This window comes from Bos indicus x Bos taurus, chromosome 8 (assembly GCF_003369695.1).
Source record: "Bos indicus x Bos taurus breed Angus x Brahman F1 hybrid chromosome 8, Bos_hybrid_MaternalHap_v2.0, whole genome shotgun sequence".
Taxonomy (NCBI): domain Eukaryota; kingdom Metazoa; phylum Chordata; class Mammalia; order Artiodactyla; family Bovidae; genus Bos; species Bos indicus x Bos taurus.
The window spans coordinates 27,398,254-27,421,354 of NC_040083.1; the positions used below are offsets into that span (position 1 = coordinate 27,398,254).

General features: G+C 40.5%; 1 protein-coding gene across 9 annotated transcripts in view; it reads left to right on the forward strand.

The window, feature by feature from the left end:
• BNC2 (basonuclin 2) overlaps positions 1-23,101 on the forward strand; it is a 485,381-nt gene that overhangs the window by 183,671 nt on the left and 278,609 nt on the right. For 5 of the 9 annotated variants that reach the window (XM_027549181.1, XM_027549187.1, XM_027549184.1 and 2 more), the window contains one exon: positions 11,792-11,875. The exons of the other annotated variants lie outside the window; for them this stretch is intronic. In XM_027549181.1, coding sequence (XP_027404982.1) covers positions 11,792-11,875 — 84 coding nt within the window. The remainder of the gene's footprint in view (positions 1-11,791; positions 11,876-23,101) is intronic. 9 annotated transcript variants of the gene reach the window in all.

Here is a 23,101-nt window from a genome sequence, read left to right on the forward strand (position 1 = left end):
GTATTCTTATTTACTAAAGGGGATTTCTTGAAAGTGATGTTCCTGGGAAAAGGGATACAATTTTGTATATTTTAAAACAGTGGTTGGCAAACCTCTTCTAAAGGCCCAGATGGTAAATAGTTTAGAAGCCATGGGTTTCTGTAATAACTATTCAATTCTGTCTTTGTAGCCACAAACAGCGGTAGAATATATATGTATATAAAGGAATAGGTACAGCTGTGTTTCAATAAAACTTTATTTATTAATATAGAAGTGGGCAGCAGTCTAGCATTTGGCTCAGAGGCTGTAGTTGCCTGCTCCTGGCTTGAAACAAAGGAGAAACTGATGGGGGCTGGAAGTCTATCCCCAGTTGTCTATACACTGTTCTCATTGCATCTTAGAAATGTCTTCTTATCTGAGGGTAGTATAATGGGTTGATTACTTTCTTTCCAGGTATATGGTAATTAATACCTCTTTACAAAGCTTATTATAGGAGGTTTTCATACTTTCGTTACTTGTAAAGCTTAGTAAATTTTAAAATAAGATATATGTGCCAATATATATTTGTTAACAACTTGTTGGACAGAGAAATAGTATCTCTAAAACTTACATTTTAGAGGAGATACTGTGCGTTTTCTCACCTATACAAGACTGCTTTGATAGAGTCAGGTTCTTGAGGTATCCTTAGGTAAGTCAGAAGGAAAGTTAGCAAGAGAAGTATCATTTCAGCAGAAGTATACCACAGATCAACAGGGTGACATTGAATTAGTTACTGAACCTTTACAGGCTAAATTACACTCAGAAGACTGCTCTGTGCATAAATAGAAACCTCCTTGCATCTTGAATTTTTATAAAATAGGAATTACTGGCCCCTAAATGCCCTAAGGGTATTTGTTGAGGATTGGGTGGAATAATGATATGGTTAAAAATCACTCTGTAACATTGGGTCACTGGTGCCACTGTGAATTTTAAGAGATTTATTTATTATTTATTTTGCATGCATTGGTTGAGTATCTGCTGTGTGAAAAGCTGATTGAGAGAAAACTAAGGAGAAGCCAGTAAGTTCTTGCCCTTCAGGAGGAAAAACATGTAGTGTTTTTAAAGTCTGCAGTTGTGTAGTGCTGACTGCCATGAGGGTAGTAGAATGCTGGCAAGGGAGATGTCTTCTACCTGTGGGTATCAGGAAACTTAATGGAAGAAATGGCCTCCAGAAATAGAGATGTTCAGAAGTTTAGTGCAAGGTTTCCCTGGCGGTCCAGTGGTTAAGAATCTGCCTTGCAGTGCAGGGAACATGGGTTTGATCCCAGGCTAGGGAAGATCCCAAATGCCTCAGGACAACTAAACCACAACTGTTGAGCCAGCGTGCTACAGAGTCTGCTTCACAAAAAAGACAAAGCACACAACTTGAGCTGCGTGCGCACCATAGCTGGAGAGTCCCCCCTGCCGCAGCTGGAGAAGGCCAGCTCACAGTGAGGAGGAGCTGGAGAGTATCCCCCGCCGCAGCTGGAGAAGGCCAGCTCACAGTGAGGAGGAGCTGGAGAGTATCCCCCGCCGCAGCTGGAGAAGGCCAGCTCACAGTGAGGAGGAGCTAGAGAGTATCCCCTGCCGCAGCTGGAGAAGGCCATCTCACAGTGAGGAGGAGCTAGTGCAGTCAAAAAAACCCCACAATAATTAAAAAAAAAAAAAAGTTTAGTGCAGGGGAGGGTATTCCAGAAAAAAGCGGTATGAGAGCTATGTCAAATTAGGAAAGCTAGAGCATATGCAGGAGACATTAAGTGTAATTATGATTAGACTGTCTCTTAAGGATTTAAGGCTTCCCTGGTGGTTCAGATGGTAAAGTGTCTGTCTGCAGTGTGGGAGGACCTGGGTTTGATCCCTGGGTTGGGAAGATCCTCTGGAGAAGGAAATGGCAACCCACTCTAGTACCCTTGCCTGGAAAATTCCATGGACGGAGGAGCCTGGTATGCTACAGTCCATGGGGTCGCAAAGAGTTGGACACGACTGAGCAACTTCACTTCACTTAAGTATTTGTCATGAACGAGGAGGAGAGATGAAGCTGGAAGGGCAGGGCGGAGCTAGGCTGTAGAGGGCCTGGAAGGAAATTTGTAATTGGTAGTTTGTGGGGAACATCTGGAATAGGTTTGACAGTTGGAGGGGTGGTACATAGCTCTGGTTGATGAGTGTGAAATGCATTATCAATCACTTAAGGGTTACGGCAAAGGTCTGAGCATGCTCTTGTTAGAAATGGTCTAGATGGAGAGAGATGATCTGTAAGGTGTGTGGGAGGACAGCTGAGGGGATGGGAGTGGGAAAATAGGCCTTCAGAATTTACTGGGTTTTGGAAATAAGGAGAAGGCTTTTCATCATCATCTATAGTTCTCAGTCTTTGTTAATGGGACTCTGGCGATACTAATGCAAGAAAAAAAAAGCCAACAAAGTCAGGGTAGAGGTGTAGTAAAGAAGGGTAGGCAGTGAACCCATATCCTTGTTTATCTCGAGGTGTTAACTAAACACTTGGAAATTTCAAGTGGGAGCTTGAAAGTGCAAGACTAAAATTCACGTGAGTGTTAAGGAATAGGGATTGGGGAGCATTGTTCTCATACAGGTGGCAGATGAAACCAGGGGCGAGCATGACATCTGAAAGGAAAGCATGTAGAGAGAAAATGGCATTGTAATAGCGTTTATTATGGTAAGTTATTGACATAAATAACTCTATCTTTATTTGAAGCTGTGAACATCGAAAGCACACAAAATGGAAAACCATGAGTTTTATCATTTATAAAGTGTTCTATTGTCTACTAAACCTCTTTTAGATTTCAGGAGTAAAGGATTTCAGTTTGAAAAAACACCTTATAAGATCCTCAAGGACAATGTAAGGAAGTCTGTCTTACTGTATCTTCTCACCACTTCCTGAGACCCTCAGTAACAGCGAGGTGCCATTGGTGGGAGAAGTTGAGGCTCGCTTTTCACCTGTTTGGTCCAGAGTACTGTGTACAGCTTTTCACCTTCCCTTGACCTCACCCCAGTTGATCTAGGGTTGGGAAGCTGGTGGAGTAGGTAGGAGGAGCATGGGTCTTCCACAGAAATCAGCCTTGATTCCTTCTGTGCATTTTCTCTTTTTAGTTTGAGGTCCTCAGCAGGTTCCAAGGGTTGATTTCAGTGCACGGTACGACTTACGCTTGAGTTGGGAAAGGTTTTCCTGTAGAGAGCAGCAGGGGTGAATCTGCCTTCCCATTTCCTTTCTTCTCTTATCGTTACCTGTGTTCAAGCTTTGCATGCAAGGAGAAGCATGTTCCTTCATTGATCTTGGGCGTGCTGAACTGTAGGCTTCAGCGTCATGGTGAAGGCTCCCTGCCAGCTCTCCTGGTTTCTGCACCCCAGAATTCCACTGGCCGCTTGGTACTAGTCCACAGCAATCTGCTTCTCTAGACAACCACTGTGCATTAAATCTAGTTTAAGTACTCATTGTATGGCAACTTACACTTTTTTTTTTTTAAATCATAATAGGCTTAATGTATGTGGTTCAAGAAGTAACATGGGATGTTGAATTTTGGGGAGGGGTAGGTATAGCATTTCCTCTTTCACTCTCTGGCATGTGGCACATTTTTCTATCATGTTTCATTCCTTAAACTCCCCTTTCCGTTTTCTCATGTATACCTTTTCCAGTCATCTGCTTCCGTTGAGTGTTGTGAAATTTAGGGAGGGGAAAAAAATCCATTGATTTGCCTCATTTTGTGCCGTCCCTGAGTGAAGATCAAGTGAAATGAACTTGTTTTCTTCCCAAGTGAACTCTTTGCTAAAAAATGCCACCCTGTCCAAAAAAAAAAGAAATTCTTGGTGACCATGTGTTGAAAGTTGTCTCTGTGCCCTCATTAGAGAGTTCAGTTCAGTGTTGTTCTTGATTGCTGTGAAAAACCAGAGAGACAGGTAGAGTGGTGCAAATCCCGTGGTTGAGTTCAAGGTGACAAGGGTCCTTTTAATGTGATTTCTAGTTTAAATGCTAAAGCTAATGTCTGTCCCCAAGTTACTTCCTTCTCATGTTTGCAGCATCCATGGAGTTGCCCATAACAGTGCTGCTGAAGTGGATTGCTCGTTTGGGCTTTTTCTCTCTTAAAGTCTCCTTTCCTGACACCGACTCTCCGAAATCCCAAACCTTATGCCCTGATGTTGCTTCTTTGTTCTTACTTCTTGCTTTGTCTTTTTTTTTTTTTTTAAGGAGACTTTTGCTTTACCAGTTCTTTTTTGATTTTCAAGTTTATTTAGGCCAGTGGTTCTCTAACTTTTGTGCTCATCAGCATCACCTGGAGGGCTCATAAAACCAACCAACCCGACTCCACCTCTCATGGAGTCTGTCATAGTAGGTCTCAGTGAAAGTCACTCAGTCGTGTCCAACTTCTGCGACCCCATGGACTATACAGTCCATAGAATTCTCCAGGCCAGAACTCTGGAGAATTCTTTCCCTTCTTCAGGGGATCTTCCAAACCCAGGGATCGAACCCAGGTCTCCTGCATTGCAGGTGGATTCTTTACCAGCTGAACTATCAGGGAAGCCCCAGGTCTCAGATGAGACTTCAAATATATTTCAGATAAGTTACCTGGTGATACTAGTAACATTCCCAGGCTGAGAATACAGCTTGAACCACTGACTTAGACTGTTATCTGTCAGTTTGCTGTTTTGGGTTTTTCCAAAACTGTAGGCTTCTTCAGACTTCGTTTACCTGAGTTCCCTGGAAAATCTACTTTTTATCTTTTATTTTGTATTGATGTATAGTTGATTTACAGTTTTTCCGGTACTCGGTAAAGTGATACAGCTACACACACATACACACATGTACACACATATATATATATTCTTTTTCACCTTCTTTCCATTATAGATTATTACAAGATATTGAATATAGTTTCATCTGCTATACAGTAGGTCCTTGTTGTTTATTTTATATATAGCAGTGTATATCGGAAACTCATTTTTAATTCATAGGTCAAGCCACTAGCATGAAAGTGAACTCAGAAAATTGCCTCATCCTTTCATTGTAAAGGTCTTGGCTGAGGCAGGAGTGGCAGAGAGTAAAATGTGTCTCTTCTCTCTCCTTCCCCCGAGTGGAGACTTGGGCAGTCAGTCTCTCAGGGCCCAGACACATCTTCATAGTCTTTGTCAGCACAGCATTCTAGGAAGCTGTCTACAAGTTGATGGAGCCGGCCCCTAATTGAGACTAATTGAATAGGTATAATTTTCAGTTTCCCTAATTGCTTGTATTATTCCTTTGACACTTGGGGTTTGCTTGCATGCCCCAAATTCCTTCCGTCCCTGTCTCAAACTTCTCAGCCCTGATGGGAATGGTGTGCTGGGGTGGGGAAGAACAGGGTATCCAGGGAAGTATCATTACCTATGCTGTGTACCTACCATCTGCTTAGATGTTTCACCTGTGTCTTCTTCAGCCTTACCAACCCACCACAGTAAACAGAATTATTTCCATTTTACAGATGTAGCAAACTAAGCTCTGTATTGGGAACTAACTGACCAACTTCAGAAGATACCACAGCTGGGGTTAAAACAGAAGTTTTACTCCAAAGCCAGTGCTCTCTGCATGTTACCTGGCTTTAGGATAGTTGGCATTGAGCCTTGAGGACAGACAGAGTTTACCTGGGCATATATATACATACGTATATGTGAAATTTGACATCATCAGTCATCACACATGGCGATGTATATGCCCATGAGCAACAATTTGGGGTGTTCCATTTCCAGTAAACTGGAATGACAAGAATGATTACAAACCAGCTGAATATAGTCGAATTAGGCACTTTTCTTTCTTGAATCTGAAGTCCACCCACAGCATAGGTGCAAATAACTTCCTTTTCATTTTCTTTAGTGCTAAAACCCATGTAAAACAAGGATGAACTCTGTTAAACGATAGAAGGTTTTTCCAGTGAAACACTAGCGTGGTAGTATAGAGAACTTTGTCTTCATTTCAACTCTATTCAACTTATCAAATGAGGGGAGAGCACAGTGACAGGCCTCAGTTTTCTTGTTTAAAAATATAGTAAAAAGAGTGTGGTGGAAATTTCCTTCCCACCGCTTACTTGTCTGATGGGGGAATTAATAAATATTTTGTGTAAAGCCCTCTGAGGCTCTGTTAGAAAGATCCTGTGTAATTTTAGCATTATTCATGGTCCATCAGGCTCCTCAGGATATCACCAGGGAAGAGAGATTTTTATCTCTTATCCCACATTTCACAGTAGAAAAAACAGGGTATTTTTGTTGTTGTTTGTGGCTGTGAAAATCCCCTGTAATCATACCTGCAGCGGTTGCTTCCATCACAGAGCCCAGGGCCCTAGCGTACCCCAGAGGACCAGCTCCCGAGGCAGAGAGAGACTGAATCTCACTTAGGCAGGTCCTGGCTCCTGGGAGGATGTGGTCTCCTCCGGTCCCCCGCCCCCCATCCCCAGTCATCTTCTGTATCTGTCAGCCTGGTGAGTAGCAGAACCTTAACCCTCTTCTGCTTTCTCTCCTCTCATCCTGATCCTGTAGCTCACTGTCCTGGATGACTTGGAGAAGACTGTCCTCCCCCCTGCTCAATTCTTTCCCTGCAACACCTTGCTCGTCCTTCTCACCTTCCTATGAATAACACCCTGCATCATCTAAGGTCTCTGTAAGCACCAGCATATTTCTGGCCATTCTGTATTGGCAGCTGGATAAATGCTGTTTTGACTCAGCAGTTCCTTTCTCATCACGAAGTGACGTTTTTCATTCTTAAGCTTTAGATGCTGTATACTTGGCCCTTCTGAGTCTTAGCCTTGGGTTCCATGGTTGGGAAGGCTTGGTGCTGGAATGTTTTCCTTCATTAAATCATTGCCTGAGAGATGAAGATAGACATTATCTGCACATCCAGCAACTTAGCTCTCCTTATTTTTCATTCATTCCTCTCTCTTATTTGCAGCACTGTGTTTAACATGCATCCCCGTCTTTACAGTGTGGGGTAATTAATTTATTTCTTTATCTGCTCTTTCTCACAAGCAACTCCTGGCTAGCTTACTGTCAAATCCATTTCACAGAATGGTCTGCCTGAATTCTTTGTGTTATCTGGGTAATTTTTCTTCTTGTTGCTTGGCGTCATCTAACCACTGACATGAGGCTGTTACTGCTTTTCTCTGACTTGGAATGTAACGGAGCTTGTACCCGCCCATATTCCTGAGTCCTCTTACGGGACTGTTCTCTGTCCCTCTGTTTTTAAAAACCAATTCTGTCTCTCCATTCTTTTCCAGGTTCTCCTTGGGTTCATCTCCTTTGCCTCATTCCTTCATTGCTAGACCGAAGCCACCAAAACACATATAGTTCAGCACTGCTCTGGGCTTACGGCCAGCTTCACCAGAGAGACTTGAGCTGGCATGGAAGTTAGTTTATTTAGGCTCTGACTTTTTATAGTGCCTATCAGGCAAATGCCTACCTGAATGTTTAATGTTTAAAAATAAAATTAAAGTTCAAATGTGCCCTGGTTTTGCAAGAAGCACCCCAGACTCTATAAGCCCTTTTCTTGGTAACATGTTTCTTTTCCCAAGTTATCACTTCTGTGCCTTATTCTTTCTTCCTTTCCACCTTCTGCACCCACCTGCTACACCCATTCAGCTTCAAGTGTTTTTTTAACAAGCTTCAAGTAGTTTGAACGGTAGTTGTGATGTGGAGCCTTTTTCTGTCTTCTTTTCAGAAGTCTGGTCTCTAACAGTCTTTATGTGTGATCTCAGTAAACATAAGATCGTGTGTGTGTGTGTGTGTGTGTGTGTGTGTGTGTGTGTGTGTGTAGGAAGCCTGCCATGTTTCCTCCCTACCCCACAGAAAATGTGTTTTCTGGAAGCCCTTTTGACACTGAAGTGAATGCCCACTGGCCCTCCCTTGTTGAATTCTCCTGAGAGGAGAAAGAGAGAGGCCTTTATGCTTGTTGTCATATCTTTTGTTTCTGCTGATTATACACAAAGTAAGTTGTAAATAGCTCTCTTGCACACCGTGATTCCTTTGAGGTATGTACAGGAGAGAAGATATGCACTCAGCCCCAGCTTCCCAGGGGATGCTAGAGGGTCCCTTTCAGGGCCTCTTACTTCCTGTTAGGGCACCAGCCGAATGCAATTTATATGAGCGCTAGACAATTACCATCCGTAATGAAACCCTCAGCCTACTGTTTAGAAGTGTCAGCTGATCAGGTTAGTGTTTTCTTTGTATTTAACTTATGTCTTTTTATTTATTTAAGACCAAAATATACAAAGACCCAAAAAAGAATTTTAAAAAGTCTTCTTTGTCCTACTACTTTCCAGAGATAAAAATCACTGTGAAAATTTTGTGAAAATCATGGTAAATTGTGTTTTAGAGTATGATGTTGAAATGCACACTGAGTATTATTAGCATAAAGACAAGAGGATAAAACTGGAATTCTCCAGATCAATTTGAATTTTTCATTGCATTGAAAGCGGAGGTACACGTCGTATTTTAGTATCTTAAGGTGGAGTCAAAAGTAGTTACGGGGAGCTCCCTGGCTGTTCCGTTGTTAGGTCTCTGTGCTTCCACTGCAGGGGGCGAGGAACTATCCCTGGTCAGGGAACTAAGATCCTGCAATGCTGTATAGCATGGCCAATTTTTTTTTTTTTTTTAATGTCTGCTATTTCTGACAGGAATTTTTTGATTGCTTGTAACTAGCTGGCTAACTACTAAGACTTCTGAATCCAAAGGCCTAATTGTCTAGGTGTGTAAAGTGATTACTAATTACGTTATCCAGCTTTTATATCCTTTATATTTTCCTTGGGACATTGTGAGGAACTGGAAACAGATATAGCTTGCCTTCCCCCTTACACTTTTCCCCTGTCTGATAATTAATGGCCCTAATTGTGCTGGGCCTGGTGGGGGCGTATTGTTAGGTGGTGAACTCATGAGTGAGACTTTGTGGTTTTAGTTCAGATCTCAAATGTTTTCATCTTTAAGGAAGCCCATTTGCAGGGATCATAAGGATTTTCTTTTCTGCTCAGAAATTCTAGGATTCTAAGATGGAGAGCGTGCCTCACTTTCCTCTTAGTTCCTCTTTGTGATTTGGATGGTTGAAACGTTCCAGTAGCCTGGCACTGTTTCCTCCCAACTTGCTCACAGACCTTTTTGTTTTCTCTTAGAAACTGTGTATTTCTAAGTGTTTGAGGTTGTAATTGAGTGTAATTGTAGTTGTTTAACTTTCTCCGTGCCTCTTGAGGGTGTTTATAAATGCCGTCTGTGAGGGTAGAAAGGAACTAGAAACTTCATGATATGGTCAACTAATATTAAAGTAAGTGGGAATTCTTCTGTGTATATGAAATGAAGTATTGTTTACACTTCATTTGCAGCATATACCTTCTGGCTTATGGAATCTGCTGTAATCAGTTAAGTAATCACCTTCATTAAGGTTTCATAGGAAGCTTTTGAGGGGTTGTTTTGATAGGAAATATTCTAAGAGTAATTTTTCCCCAGTTCTTCTTTTGTACCCTAGGGAGAGTTACTGTAGCCCAACTCACTGGGCCCCCCTCCCCGCTCCCCTCTGTGTCATCGTGGGGTGGGATCAGCATCGTTCTGTGTGTGACACGACACAGATGCGGCGTCTCTGCGTTTCTCCATGGCCCATTTCCTGCTCACTCCTCAAGTCAGAGGCGCAGTCCCCTTTAACCTTGCCTGTGTTGTCCTGGACCAAAGAGCGGGGAGTAGTAAGTCTTTATTTCTGGTGATCCTTTCTTCATTTCCTTTAATTGTCGTCTTTGTTATTTCTAACATACGAAGCATCCACACATGCCTCTAGAATGGACGCCGCTAAATGCAACGATTATGTGTTTTTCATTAACTTCTTTGACATATGCTCTTGCTCTTTCTCATCTTAAGTTTGGGCCTTGTAACTTTCTAGCATGTGCCTCTGAGTTAATTATTTACCTACTCTAAAGCCTCCCTTTTTTTTGCCAAATGTAGATCCTCATACCCCATGAAAAGTGAAAGTGAATTTGCTCAATCGTGTCCAACTCTTTGTAACCCCATGGACTGTACCGGACTGCCTCCTCCATCCATGGGATTTTCCAGGCAATATTACTAGAGTGGGTTGCCATTTCCTTCTCCAGTGGATCTTCCCAACCCAGGGATCAAACCCTAGTGTCCTGCATTGCAGGCAGATTCTTTACCATCGTAAGACTGTTTAAAGGAAAAAACAGTTTCTCTTGATGTAAGGTACCCACACAGCGACTCGCACATTACAAGTGCTTGGTAAGTGTGAGCTCCTTTCCCTTCTCAGGCTCCAAGTCAGGAAATATATGGATGAAGAGTGATTAATTTCAAAGACAGCCTGTATTCATTCTATTGACACCACCTTATGGAAATAGGCAGGAAGAAAGAATAAGAGAGTTGAAAGGAACAGACAGGTTGGACCTAAAAATGCTTGAAAAGTTGACTATTCTTTAAAAAATATATGTTAGTGATATTCACTAGTGAACTTGCAAAGTGGAGTTCATTGAAAATTGCTTAAATTTAGAAAAGTGAACAGATTTGTTGGTCAAAAGAAAGAAAGAAATACCTTCTAAGGCAGCACTCTTGGCTGAAAAATGATCTCTGAACAAAGAGATGGGCATAGATGATCCCAGTGGGAGTTAAAAAAATAAAACACCGACGGGGGCCTTGGAGAGGGAAAGAAGACACAGGTGAGATGGAACTGATTGATGAATTGAGATCTGAATACACATTGATAGTTAAGAGCTGACTGCTTGGAAAAGACTCTGATGCTGGGAAAGCCTGAGGTCAGGAGGAGAAGGGGGCGACAGAATGAGATGGTTGACTGGCATCACCGACTCAGTGGACATGACTTTGAACAAACTCTGGGAGATAGTGAAGGACAGGAATCCTGGTGTGCTGCCGTCCATGGGGTCTCAAAGAGTCAGACACAACTTAGTGGCTGAACATCAAGATAGTTGTATGATTAATGGAGGTAGTATATATTTGGAAATATTGAGTAGTGTATAGAGAAAATTATAAAAAGCAGAAAATAGGTTTCAATGGAATCTAAGTCCTTTTCTATCTTAAACATTTAAAAATGAAGTAAGCCAAGTGACTACTAAGTAGGCAATATTTCATAATGAGATTGGCTAATTATAATAGGTAACAGTTTTGAAAGGGAATCCTAGTGGCTTTCACTGTAAGATTCTAGATACAGAGAAACATTCACTGAATCATACCTTTTTTGTCATTTGTATTGTTAGAGCAGACATAAGGCTCTTAAATATAATTTAAATGCAGTAAATAAATAGTACATGTTGGTAATTATTGGCCTACACCAGGAAGAGAAAAAATAAATTTGAACAGGTATTTTTAAGAGTGGAAAGGAACTTTAGGCATTATAGAATACAGTTTTCTGAATTCCCACTTAAGAAAGGTAAGAGAAAAAAAGCCACCAATTTCAAGCAGAAATTGTTTTTTTTTCTTCCGTTTCCCTCATTTCCTCCCTTTCTTCCCCCCAATGTCCCTTCCTCTCTCTTCCTTCTTACAGTCCACGGATATTAAATGCCTGCTTTTGTGCTATGTGCTGTGGATACAAGGGACAACAACATTTATGTGTATTTTTTCTTCTTAGAATTTACCTTTTGGTAGTCAGTAAACTTGGGTGTATGATGTTTACAATATATTTGACCTACTGAGTGTTCAAACCCTGTGAGGCCATGACGGCCTGTTGCAGAGCTGCAGCTGGGATGTCCTTGTGTTTGGGTTGTGTGTGTTTGTGTGCAGTTCTCAAGAGCCTCCACACCCAGCATCTAACTCGGCCATGTTCCCCCAGGTCCCAGTGGCATGTGCTGGCAGACTGCTGGGTGCAGACTTCTGCCCAAACCTGGAGGAGCCAGACCAGAGGCTGGAAGTCCAGGTCGGAGTCTTACTGTTTTATCAGTCGGGGGTGTTGTGACAGTCAGGGGTCTCTGAACGCTGAACAGATATATCAGATGCCATGTGGCAGCTGCTGGGACTGAAAGAGGGGTTGGTGGAGCATCTGTTCAGCAAAAAGTCCTTTTCAGGATAAATTGTCAGAATTAGAGATCATTCGTTTACTCATTCAAGAAGTCAAGACATGGTATAATATATACTGCAGTGAATAAGAATGTGGTTTCTGAATGCTGCCTGCCTAGGTTGACACAAGTTGCCATGAGTCCTTTGGCAAGTCACCCAACCTAACTGGGCTTTAGCTTTCTCATCTGTGAAGTGGAGATATCATAGCTGACTAATGAGGATTAAATGTTCTACCACATACCTAGCATTTAGCACAGGGCCAGGATGTAAGAGGCACTCTGGAAATCTTAGCTCTCCTCTTTTTGAATCATCGTTATTGCGTGCTGAGGGGATGCTAGGCTCTGGGGACACATGGGCAAGCCAGCCATGCTTCCTGCACAGGAGTCTCCCAGCTCAGGAGAATGGAAGCTGTTCAGCTGGGCACTGTATGAGAAAAATAGGAGTTAATAATATTATCTTTCTTCTTCATGGTTTGGGAGATAGGTCCTCTGGTGTAATATTAAGTTTATTAGCAAAGAACATTTTTCATCCAAGTATTGACTTGGAATTCATTGCGTGGTCTTGGGAAATTAGAAGCGGAGTGGGATGTTGCAGATTAAAAATATAAATATGACATCTTGGCCCAAGGCCTACCTCCACTGCTGGGTACCTGTTAATAGTTAAGGAATGTGTGTATCAATGATGCAAAAATGCAGGCTCAAGTTTCCATGTGGATGGCACCTCCCTAGCGTGAGCACACCCATACTATTTTTTCAGGCCTCTGTTTGGCATCATTTTCTAAATTTTAAGACTCAGGGGATAAGCATAGTGATCTCAGTGTTAAAACTTTTTTTTTTTTTAAACTGATTTAGACACCCTGCATGAGAAAAGAGAATAGTTCTAAAAATTGGCTTGTTCATAGTGGGTGTGATGGTGGAAGTGGTGGTTGTAGGAAGTTTCATTTTTTATGATGCTCTGAAGGGGACACCATCTTCTGCACACCTGCTCCTGGCCTCGGAACGACCACCTGAGCTCTGCAGTGCCCTATGCTGGTACTGTCTGGGTGGTGTATGGCTGTGATCCAACAGAAAAGCAGGTGTGGCAAGTATGAGACGTGATCATACGTTTCCCAGTTTTAGAAAGCTCACAACTTGGTTGTGACACATACATGCCGAGTGATGGAAGACTTTTCGTGAAGAGTAGTCTGATCCTTGACCCCTTCGGGGTGGGGGGACGAGTGATGTTCTTCAAGCACATCACCTGGAATGGTCTGTCATGGGTGGTTGTTGGATAATCTGTTTTTGAACGTTGAGTTATGGTGCGAAGAGCAATGGGTTTTGCAGATGTGGGTGTGTGAAATAAACCTGAAAGAGACCAGTGGAACATATTGCTTTGACATACCAAGGGAGAAAATGTATTTTTACACATTGAAGTGAAACCATGGTAGTAGGTAGCTAAACATATTGTGGAGTTGACAGTGCTGTGTGAGCCTTGCAAGGAAGACGAGTTACTGGGTGAAAAAAAGAAAGTGCTCATTTTGTTAGATGCCTCATCTTGCAAAAGCATTTTGGCGGACAGTATGGAAAAGCTGAATCTCTGAAAAGATAAGTCAACTACGATGCACTGGTGAATTAACTGGGACCCATTTGAATCATTTATTTCTCTCTTTTTCCTGTTCCTTTCTAAATACGGCTTCCATACATTCTGATGATATCTGGTACATATTCATGTTATGTTTGTCATAATAAACTTGAGACTTAATATATTCCTCACCAGCTAACAATTCCAGGAGTAGCTTTTAGCTTAGAGTTCTTTCATTCGTGCCGTGGTATGTGTATTCTGTTTTGTTTTGTTTTTTTTTTTTCCTATCGAGTGAGCCATTTCTTATTTTTCAGTCCAACTCTGCACTCCAGGGAACTCACCGTAGGACTGGCCAGGGTCGTTTACTTTTCCTGCTTGGATCTCAGACTTTCCCGTGGGGCCAGGCATTATAACCACGAGAGGATTTGCTGTTTGGCCTCTTGATTCTGAGAATAACCTCTTGTACACCTCGATTTAGGAGCTCTGGCTTGTTTATATCCTTTTCTGTGAAGGATTTTCCTTTAGACATAACGGCACCCATAACGTTTGCTTTTGTGTTTTCGCTGACATGAGATCTCAGGATTCAGGGAGCCCCTTCCTCCTCTTACCTGTTTTCTTTTAACCCTTTCCTTTGGTCCCAAAATTTCAGATGTCTTAGCAGCTTTGTTACTTAATAATCCCAGGATCCCTGACACTCTTTCATGAATATGCTGTTGGTTCTGAATGACTGTCATTGTTGAAGTCTGTGCCTGACTTGACTTTTGCAGGGTTATCTGCTTTTTTGTGTGTGTTAATATACTTGATTTAGAGAAGTAGCTGGACAATCCACACTTTAGATTCACTGTCTAACTTTCTTGATTTTCTTCAGTGGCTTTTGAAGTGGGTGTGAAACTGTGTACTTTCTTTAGCTCTGAAGGTTAACTGCTGTACAGACCCCCAAATTGTCCTTTTGTATAATTGTCCTTTTATGTAATTATTTTATGGGAAATGATCATTCTAGTTTAGACTTCCCTTAGTGTTAGTTGCTCAGTCATGTCCAACTCTTTATGACCCCATGGATTGTAGCCCCCCAGGCTCCTCTGTCCATGGGATTCTCTAGGCAAGAATACTGGAGTGGGTTGCCATTCCCTTCTCCAGAGGATCTTCCTGACTCAGGAATCGAACCCTAGTCTCTTGCATTACAGGCATATTCTTTACTGTCTGAGTCACTGGGGAAGCCCTTAGACCTCCCTTGGTTGCTGTTAAATATTTGATTTTTAATTAGAAAAAAAGTGACTATTTTAGTATGACTGTACCTCATCGTGTGTTGTTACATTTAGCCTAGCACAGTTCCTTTCTTGGTTAGAAATGTAAGATGTGGGGTTTGACTTGGTATTTTTCACCACTGAAGTGCTTAGAAAATTAGAGTAAATAATAAACCAATATTTCAGTACCCGATTAGACACAATTTACTGTGATGTTTCATAAACCACAGACTTCTTTCTTCTATGAATGCGTGAAGGATCACTTTTTTTTCCAGACATACCGGGGTGCAAGTGTAAATTTCCATAAAATTTAAATGAGGTGCTTCCTGTAATTAATGAACAATTGTGGCTGCTCTCTAGTCTGCATTGTAATTAACCGTGATCAGGCTTGTTTAGTGATGACACTGTTCCTGTAATAATTTGACAAGCTACTGTGAATTTGCCAGGTTATTAAACAACCTGCAGCATTCACTTACAGCATCACAGGATGCGCTCGGCTGGTTAAATGCAGCATAAGGGCAAAGCTGAGCTGCCCATTGAAGTCTATCGATCACTAGAAACAGGTTTACATTCCTAGGATTTGGGAAAAGTTAATTAATTTTGTGCGAGTTGTCTTGAAAACTTTTTATTATATGGGAAACCTAATGGGGCAAAGCTGGTCATTTTTGTGAACTCATAATGAAGCTAGCAAATTTTATATATTGTTATCATCCATTTGAACACCCGGAAACTGAGATTTTCCTTTTCTTACCCTATTAAATAGATTTAAAGCCACCACCACCAAGTTGTTCCCTCCCCAAATGCACTCTCAGCATCCCTCAAATATAAGTTCACCTTTTCTTACTGAGTGTGTGTTAGGAGCAGCAGATGCCCTTGTGCTAAGCACAGTCCTGTCACAGGGTGAGGGAGCCATCTGAGGGGACGGGGAGCCATGTCCATGGTCACTAAGCACAACCACATGCCCCAGCCCCCATTCAGGTTAAGAACCGTTCAAAACGTTACTGTCTAGTTACTGTGGTGTCTTTCATTCAGATTCTGTTTATTGACTAAACCACAAGGATTCCTGCCCAAAGTACCAGGCGGTCTATGCTTGACTGATTTTGATTTTCTAACATCAGCCCTGGGGTTTATTTGAAAAATGTACATACACTGCAGCTTTAACAAGTCAAGTGACTGCATGTTTTTGACCATGGAGTCGAGTATATCTGAAGATCATTAAATTTAGAGGGAAAGGGAGGGGTGGAGAATAAGTGTAGTAGTCATTGTACCATTGCAGAGAGAGGGAGAGAGAGTGTGTGTGAGTGTGTGTGTGTGAGAGACACATGGTTTTTGTCTTTTCATCTTCTCCAAGAGCCAGAAAGTTTCCTGCCGCTCTCTTTCCAGCTATTGACAAATGATTGCCAGATGTGAGATCTTTGCAGTGTTCTTTCCCTTAGCAAACCTGCAGCGATGGGATATTTGATTCTCCCCTGCCCATTTCATCTCCTTTCCACATCTGCCAGGGACACACAAGCAATACATCCCTACATGAGAGTTTAAAGTTGATTCAGCTCCTTTTTTCCCCTCCGATAAAATGTGTTTGGAGACAACAGAATGAGGTCCATATGACTTTCCCTCAACTTCGCTGTATGAAATTAGTTGTTTATTTTACTTATCTACCTCTCAGTAATTGAACGATTTCATTTTAGTTTTGGTCCATGGAAAATTTGATGCAACTCTGGGAGTGCTTAGAGTTTCCTATTGTTGTCTGCTTGCTGCAAGTATACCATCATCGCGACTTCTCTCTGATGGTCTCAATTCTGATAAAAGCTAGACTGGTGGTTTCCGTGGACTTCCTAGGAAAGTAGTTTTAATAAACAACTGTCAAAACACTAAGTGTAGCATGTCTGGTAAAATTCAGTAGTCATTTAAGATCTAAAAAGCCATCCATGAGGGGGAAAATTCAACTTGTTTGGCTTGATTAGCCTACCCTATATTTGTGTCCATTGTCAAAGTTGATATGGATAAGGTCCTAGTTTTAATCCCAAATAGTTTATAAAAGAGAATGTACAGTGAGTTTTGGAGGCATTTGAAATTAGCCTGGGTAGGCCACACACATAATCACTAACATGCACAGAAGCCTCTTGCATCTGCTCGGAATCTGTATTGATATTGATTTTTTTCTCATCTCAGTTTAAAAATATTTTCCAAAATGCTCTTATAGCTTATGTTCATACTATAGGGTGGGCTGACCCACATGGCCTTTCAGTTTTCCTAGGACACTTTTTGGCAAAGGAAAAGGCCCCTTATTCCCTGAATAAGATCAGCATTTTTATTTTTTTTTTTAACATTTAAAAAATAATCCATAAAATGTCTGCCACATGTTCCCTAGTTGATGGAAAGCGTTTTCCAAATTAGAGCCACAGTATTGGATTCTTATTGTAACAGTGCTCGTGTTTACGATTTCTGCTGCCCTCTTAGCTACTTGTCATTATGCGAATTTATTTCTTCTATGAAACATGATGAATATAAGAAAATTACTGTTTATGAATTTCAGAAGAAAAAAATTGTTTTTACTCTTAAGTAAATGGCTTTGCCCATGTGAGACTCAAAGTGGGAAAAATGTGAAGTCTCTCTTTCATTCTGTTCTCTTTAAAAAGTAACAAAGCAACGGCAAACAAAACCAGAACAAAACCAAAAACCCAACAGCTCCTGAAAAGAAGAAATCTTACTTAAGCCTGAGAAAAAGAGGTAAACGCAACCCATCAAGGTGTATACATGAAATGTTTGTAACTTTTGGCCTTGCAATTATATTGCACTTCAATAAAGCTTTACAAAGAAAAAAGGGCACAGCTGTTTACCCCAAGTTGCCAAAATGTTGCATGTTTCTATGGGAAGTGCCTATTGAACAGGATAAGAAGATAATTGTACTTGAAGACACTGTTCTCTTAAAAATGAGGGAACAGTCAGGAAGAGGGTAGTAAATTTAAACAACACTCCCCAAAACAAAATTACCACAGCCGAAAAGGATCCCTGTGGAAAAGCTTGTATTTTTCATGTCCTTCAGTGTTCCCCGAGGACTGACGCCAGGCCAGGCACTCAGTGGATGCCAGTGGCTGAGAAGGTGGAGGCGAAGAGTGCTTTCATAAAACAACAAGGTTAGGAACTCCTGTGGCAGGAGCCAAGTTCCTTCGAGTTTAGATCACTTCACATAATTTGCTCTCGCTAATGCATTTGCTGGTTGCTCATGCCTTCCTGCTTTTTTCTCTACATGGTTACTCTGGGAGGCAGAGAGGTGCAAAGCAATGGAGGTGTCATCCAGTCCGCGTGCCTAGGGAATGTCCTTCAGAGGACGACTTGTCACCAGCCGTCAAAGAAGAGAGTGGCTTTGTGGTCTCTGAACATCTGGCATTGCTGCACAGGAAGCTGAGGGGGTGTCATTAATTGTGATGAAATAATTTAAACCATCAGGAATAAATGAGGCTGTTAAGCTAAGTTCAGATTCCATTTGCCATGCACATGTGTCTAGCAGCCTGTGTGCAGTTAAAAAAAATTGAATTATATTAGCTCATGAGTAGAAGTGAAACAGATACTGTAAATGAAACAAGTTGCTCTGTGGTGATGACATCGTGTTGAACCACTTCATGGAGTTACAGTTTGTGGGATCAATATATTGAGAGTGGTACAGTATTTAATGAATTTTTATGTAAAAGGATGCGTATGGTATTGGGGCCTATAGTCAGGACCAGTGGGTTTATTAAGAGCACAAGGAGGGATAGGTGGGGGGGTAGAAAGAAGCAAGCCTTCAGGTCACAGGGGGTGGGTCGATGGAGTTCTTCATCGGCTGAGTCAGGCTGAATTGATTCGTAGCTGACCCTTTCATGGATTCTGGCTTTGACTACAGTATTGGGTGCCTTTGCTCTGCATACCTATTCCAGGCTGGAGGATGATTTCTGACGACCAACTTCAGATGTCCTTTCAAGAGCTTCCTTCACTTGGGGCACATGTACGTTGTTTTCTTGAGAACACAATCAGCTCTCTTTGGTGATAGATGACTCCTCAAGAAGATGCACGTATTTACTTTTAAGACTTTGCACAATCAGTGAAGAGTGATTTCACATATAATTTTCAGGCACAGTGGAAAGAGGCAGTTTTCACTTCTTTACAAAGGGAAGACTGTCAGGTTGGAATGTTGGGACATCTCTGAGGTTTTGAGCTCTAAGCTGAGCAATGATGTGTAGGTTCCAAGTACATTTCTAAAATAAAAGTCATTCCTTTTACACGAGTAGAGTCTTCAAATTTGAACTTTTATTTAAAAAATAAATGCAGGAATCTGAAAAAAATAAACTGAGGCTGTTTAGATACAGGAAGCATTTTTAAAAAACCATCAAAGAAGTCATCCCTCTTGCAGGCAGAGACAATGGTCCAGAGCCCTGGCAAGGTTTCGACAAGAGCCATTTTGCTAGGAATGACTTATCTCACTTTGCCCTGTTCATCCCCTAGCTACGTCACTGCCTTTCTCTCTCCCCCATTGTGTGTCTCATTTATCTTTTCGTTTTCCATTTTCTCACTTCTTTTTATCCTTTGATATTCAATATCTCCTCAGAACCTGTTCTCATTCTCCATTCTCCAAAGAAACAAACTGCAGTTCTATTTTCATTTATAGTGTTATAAATGTTGCTGCAACTAGGTAAAAGATTAATATCTATAATTACTTCAGTTGTAAACTTAGAAAATTTAGGTTGCATTTTAATATAAACTTGTATATGACCATTGGTGGATTTTTTTTCCCCAAGGAATATGAGTGAAACTCGATTTTTTTTTTTTTAAGGAATGCATACTACTCACTAAATTATCCCTTTACCTGGACGCTTGAATGAAATTGTTTTGATGAAAGCCAGAAATTTGTGGTTTTGAATCACCGTCTTCCTTCTTACTTGAGATAGAAAGATGTTCAAATCAAAACACTCAAGTTTCCTGATGTCTTATAGAGTAACCAGTAGTTAGGATAATGCTTCTTGTGTGTATTGATGTTTGGATTTAGTTTTAATTGATGGAACAGAAGAAGGAAGACTTGTGTTCTTCTATCTTCTTGGCATTGTTGGAAGGATTGAAGGAGTTGATGTATGTGTGTTGGGGCACTGTGAAATAGTGATATGAATGGGTTATTGCTATTATATAAATGTATCTACTAACATCTATTGGCTAAGCAGATAAAAAATTAAGAAATTTTTTCCTGAAAATTTCACATATCTGTCCTTTAAAGATTATTTGCCTTTAAATGCTTTAACAATTATTCCTCCAAGAATAGGGATCCAAGAGAACCTAGGAAATTTTGAATAAGACATCTGTTTTTCTTTCTCTACTTGCAATAAATGACTGCATTCATAGGGCATTTTTTTGTTTCCCTAATAAGAAAATGGTAGTATAGTGAACAAACCTAATGGTTAGCAAAGGGGAAATGTTGTGGGGGGGGGTGGTGGATAAGTCAAGAGCTTGGGATTAACATATACACACTACTATATATAAAATAGATAACTACAAAGGACCTACTGTATAGCACAGGGAACTCTTGTCAGTGCTCTTTAATGACCTATATGGGGAAGGAATCTGAAGAAGAATAAATACATATATATGTATAATTGAATCCCTTTGCTGTACACCTGAAACTACATAGAAATCAATTACACTCCATTATAAAATAAAAATTAAATAAAAAAGAAAATGATAATATATCAGTAGTTGCTCAAAGTTTTCTTCTGGAAGTGTTTTAGTAAATTAAAGATAAAAATAAGTAGTTTCATGAACTTAAGTCGCCTCCCACGTTTTGAGAGTGTATGAACTGGTTGTCCCTACATCTATACAACCTTCTTTATCCTTTTTCTGCTGTTGTTACTATCACTATCTGCTTAAGTGGTATTCAATTTGTAAATTTTATGTCTTGAATTGCATATTTCAGGTACATTATAGATGAAGTAGATGTTGGTTGAATGGCCTGAGGACTGCATTCTGCATCCTTTCTCAATACCACTGTTTCTATGAGAGGATGCTGTTAAGGTTGCAGAGGACCAGCTTAACTTAAGCTGATTGTGTTAGGAACTGTCAATATTAATATAAGAAATGTTGAAGAAGATGCTTATAGCTTTACTTTATGTGAGTTCCCATGTTATAGTAGCTTTGTAGATGCTTCATGCAGGGAGAAAGAAAAAATGAGAAAACTGGGAAGTATTTTAATTCTTGGCTTCAATAGAGAGGGAGAGAGAAAAAAATGAGAAAACTGGAAAGTATTTTAATTCTTGGCTACAATAGAGAGAATTGTGTGTTTTGGAGGGTGTGCATGTATATGCATTTGGTACAGACATACAATGTGTATATCATTACATGCATATCCACATATTTTGTTTACAAAAATAGCTGGTGATGTTCTGTTTGGATATTTTGTTGGAGCTAGGCATAGTAAATAATTTACATTGAGAACATACAGTCTCCCTTCCTTCACTCACAAAAGAAAGAAGAAAAGCCTTTTGTTTGGCTGGATAATGGAACCTCACTTTGTGTGAGATTCTTTAGGACTCATGTGATTTCAAAATTTAAACTGGAAACAATCTGAAGGTATACAATGTAAGGTCTCCATTTCACAGATTTGGAAACCAAGGCCCAGAAATTTTAAAAGGCTTGCCCCAAATTACCTAGTTAGTGAAAATTCTCTATTTCTGATGTGTGAGAACCTTTAAAATACCATCTGCTGGCTTTTTATTCCTTTAGCATTTATAAGCATTATATGACTGTGTTCTTAAGTTTATCGTAGAGCATTATTTAACTCAGTGTGTCTCTTGTTCAGTATGATTTGAATGGACAGAAAGACTGCAAAGAGGCCACAGTTTTAGGTACCACCGTAGTGGTCTTAGCATGTTACCCCAAGGAAAGAGCAGGTCCTTCTGCCTGATGCAGGGGTAGAGTTGATGCTAAGAAGTGGAATGTTTGGGTCTGGTTTTTTTTTTTTTAAGCTTGGGTTGTCAGTATAGAATTTAGATATTGGACAAAACCTAACCCTTGAACATTAAGAAGTGGAAATTGTCCCATCCAGGTAATCCCTGTTTCAAAAGAAAAGTGCCATTGTCGACATCTGAAGAATGGAATTGCTCAAGAATATAAAGTTGTTACTCTTAAATGTTCAGTATGTGCCAGTGGAGTTTCATGGAGTGTAGAAGAAGACCAAGTCCCCTTGAAATCACTGTTATTATAAAAACCATCTTTAAGTGCCTTTTTGGGTATGGTACTGTGTTTGTGTCCTATAAAAAGTGAGCTGAATAGACAGGGTCTCTGCCCTCTAGGAGTTCATAATCAAGAACAGATATAATGTAGCTGACATCTGTTATTGTATTAAGGTCCTACAAATAAACATTAATCAAATACATAAATAAAAGTTTTATATCAGAGACACTCACAGTGGTAATACAGCATTCTAGAGAGTACATTATTTATCCAAGCCCCTGGTATTAGTACAAATGATATGTTTTTTAAAACTTAGCAGCCTTTTCCCCCTCTCTCAATCACTAGAAACTGTTACACCAAATATAGGAGTTTAGGATTGATGCTGTAGTGAGGTGGACTTAATATCCAAAAAAGGCTTTGAAGGGAATATTTTAAGAAGAGGTAGGTCCGTAACTTAGGGGTGAGTGGATCTGGTTATAAGATTGAATGAAACTATACCCACTAAAATTCAGCATCTAAAAGTTGGCAGGGGAGATAGGTATTGAGTTTGATCAAATATTTTCTTTCTGCATGCTTCAACTTTAATGCAAGGTATTTGAACAATCACTTCGGTTTTGAAGTGTAAGGGAACTAAAACAGCAGCGCTGGGGAGTCTAGACATGAACCTATGTCAAAGTTCAAGATGTTAAAAAAGTAACCATCCCTACCCCAGTGTGGGTGTCTGTCTGTGTAAATTAAAGCATGTGGGTGCATAAATTAATTAGAAGAACAGTCAGAGATATAAATCAAACTTATTTGGTACACTGATGAAATGAGCATTGTTTATAAGATTATCTTGTTATTTAATCTCTTCTGTGTAAACCTGGCTGGTTAGCATTATGAGGTAATAATATAATTAATGTGATGATGGTATACTTAGTACAGGCCTGATCCTGCAGGCTTTGCTTGACTGGGGTTTGTGTATGTAGAGGGACCATAAGAACTGGAAATTTTAATTAGTGAGAATGTTCCTCCTTTTCCCCTCCAGTTGTGTGGGTTTTTGTGTTTTTTTTTTTAATCTCAGGATGTTCCCTGGATAGTTTATTCTT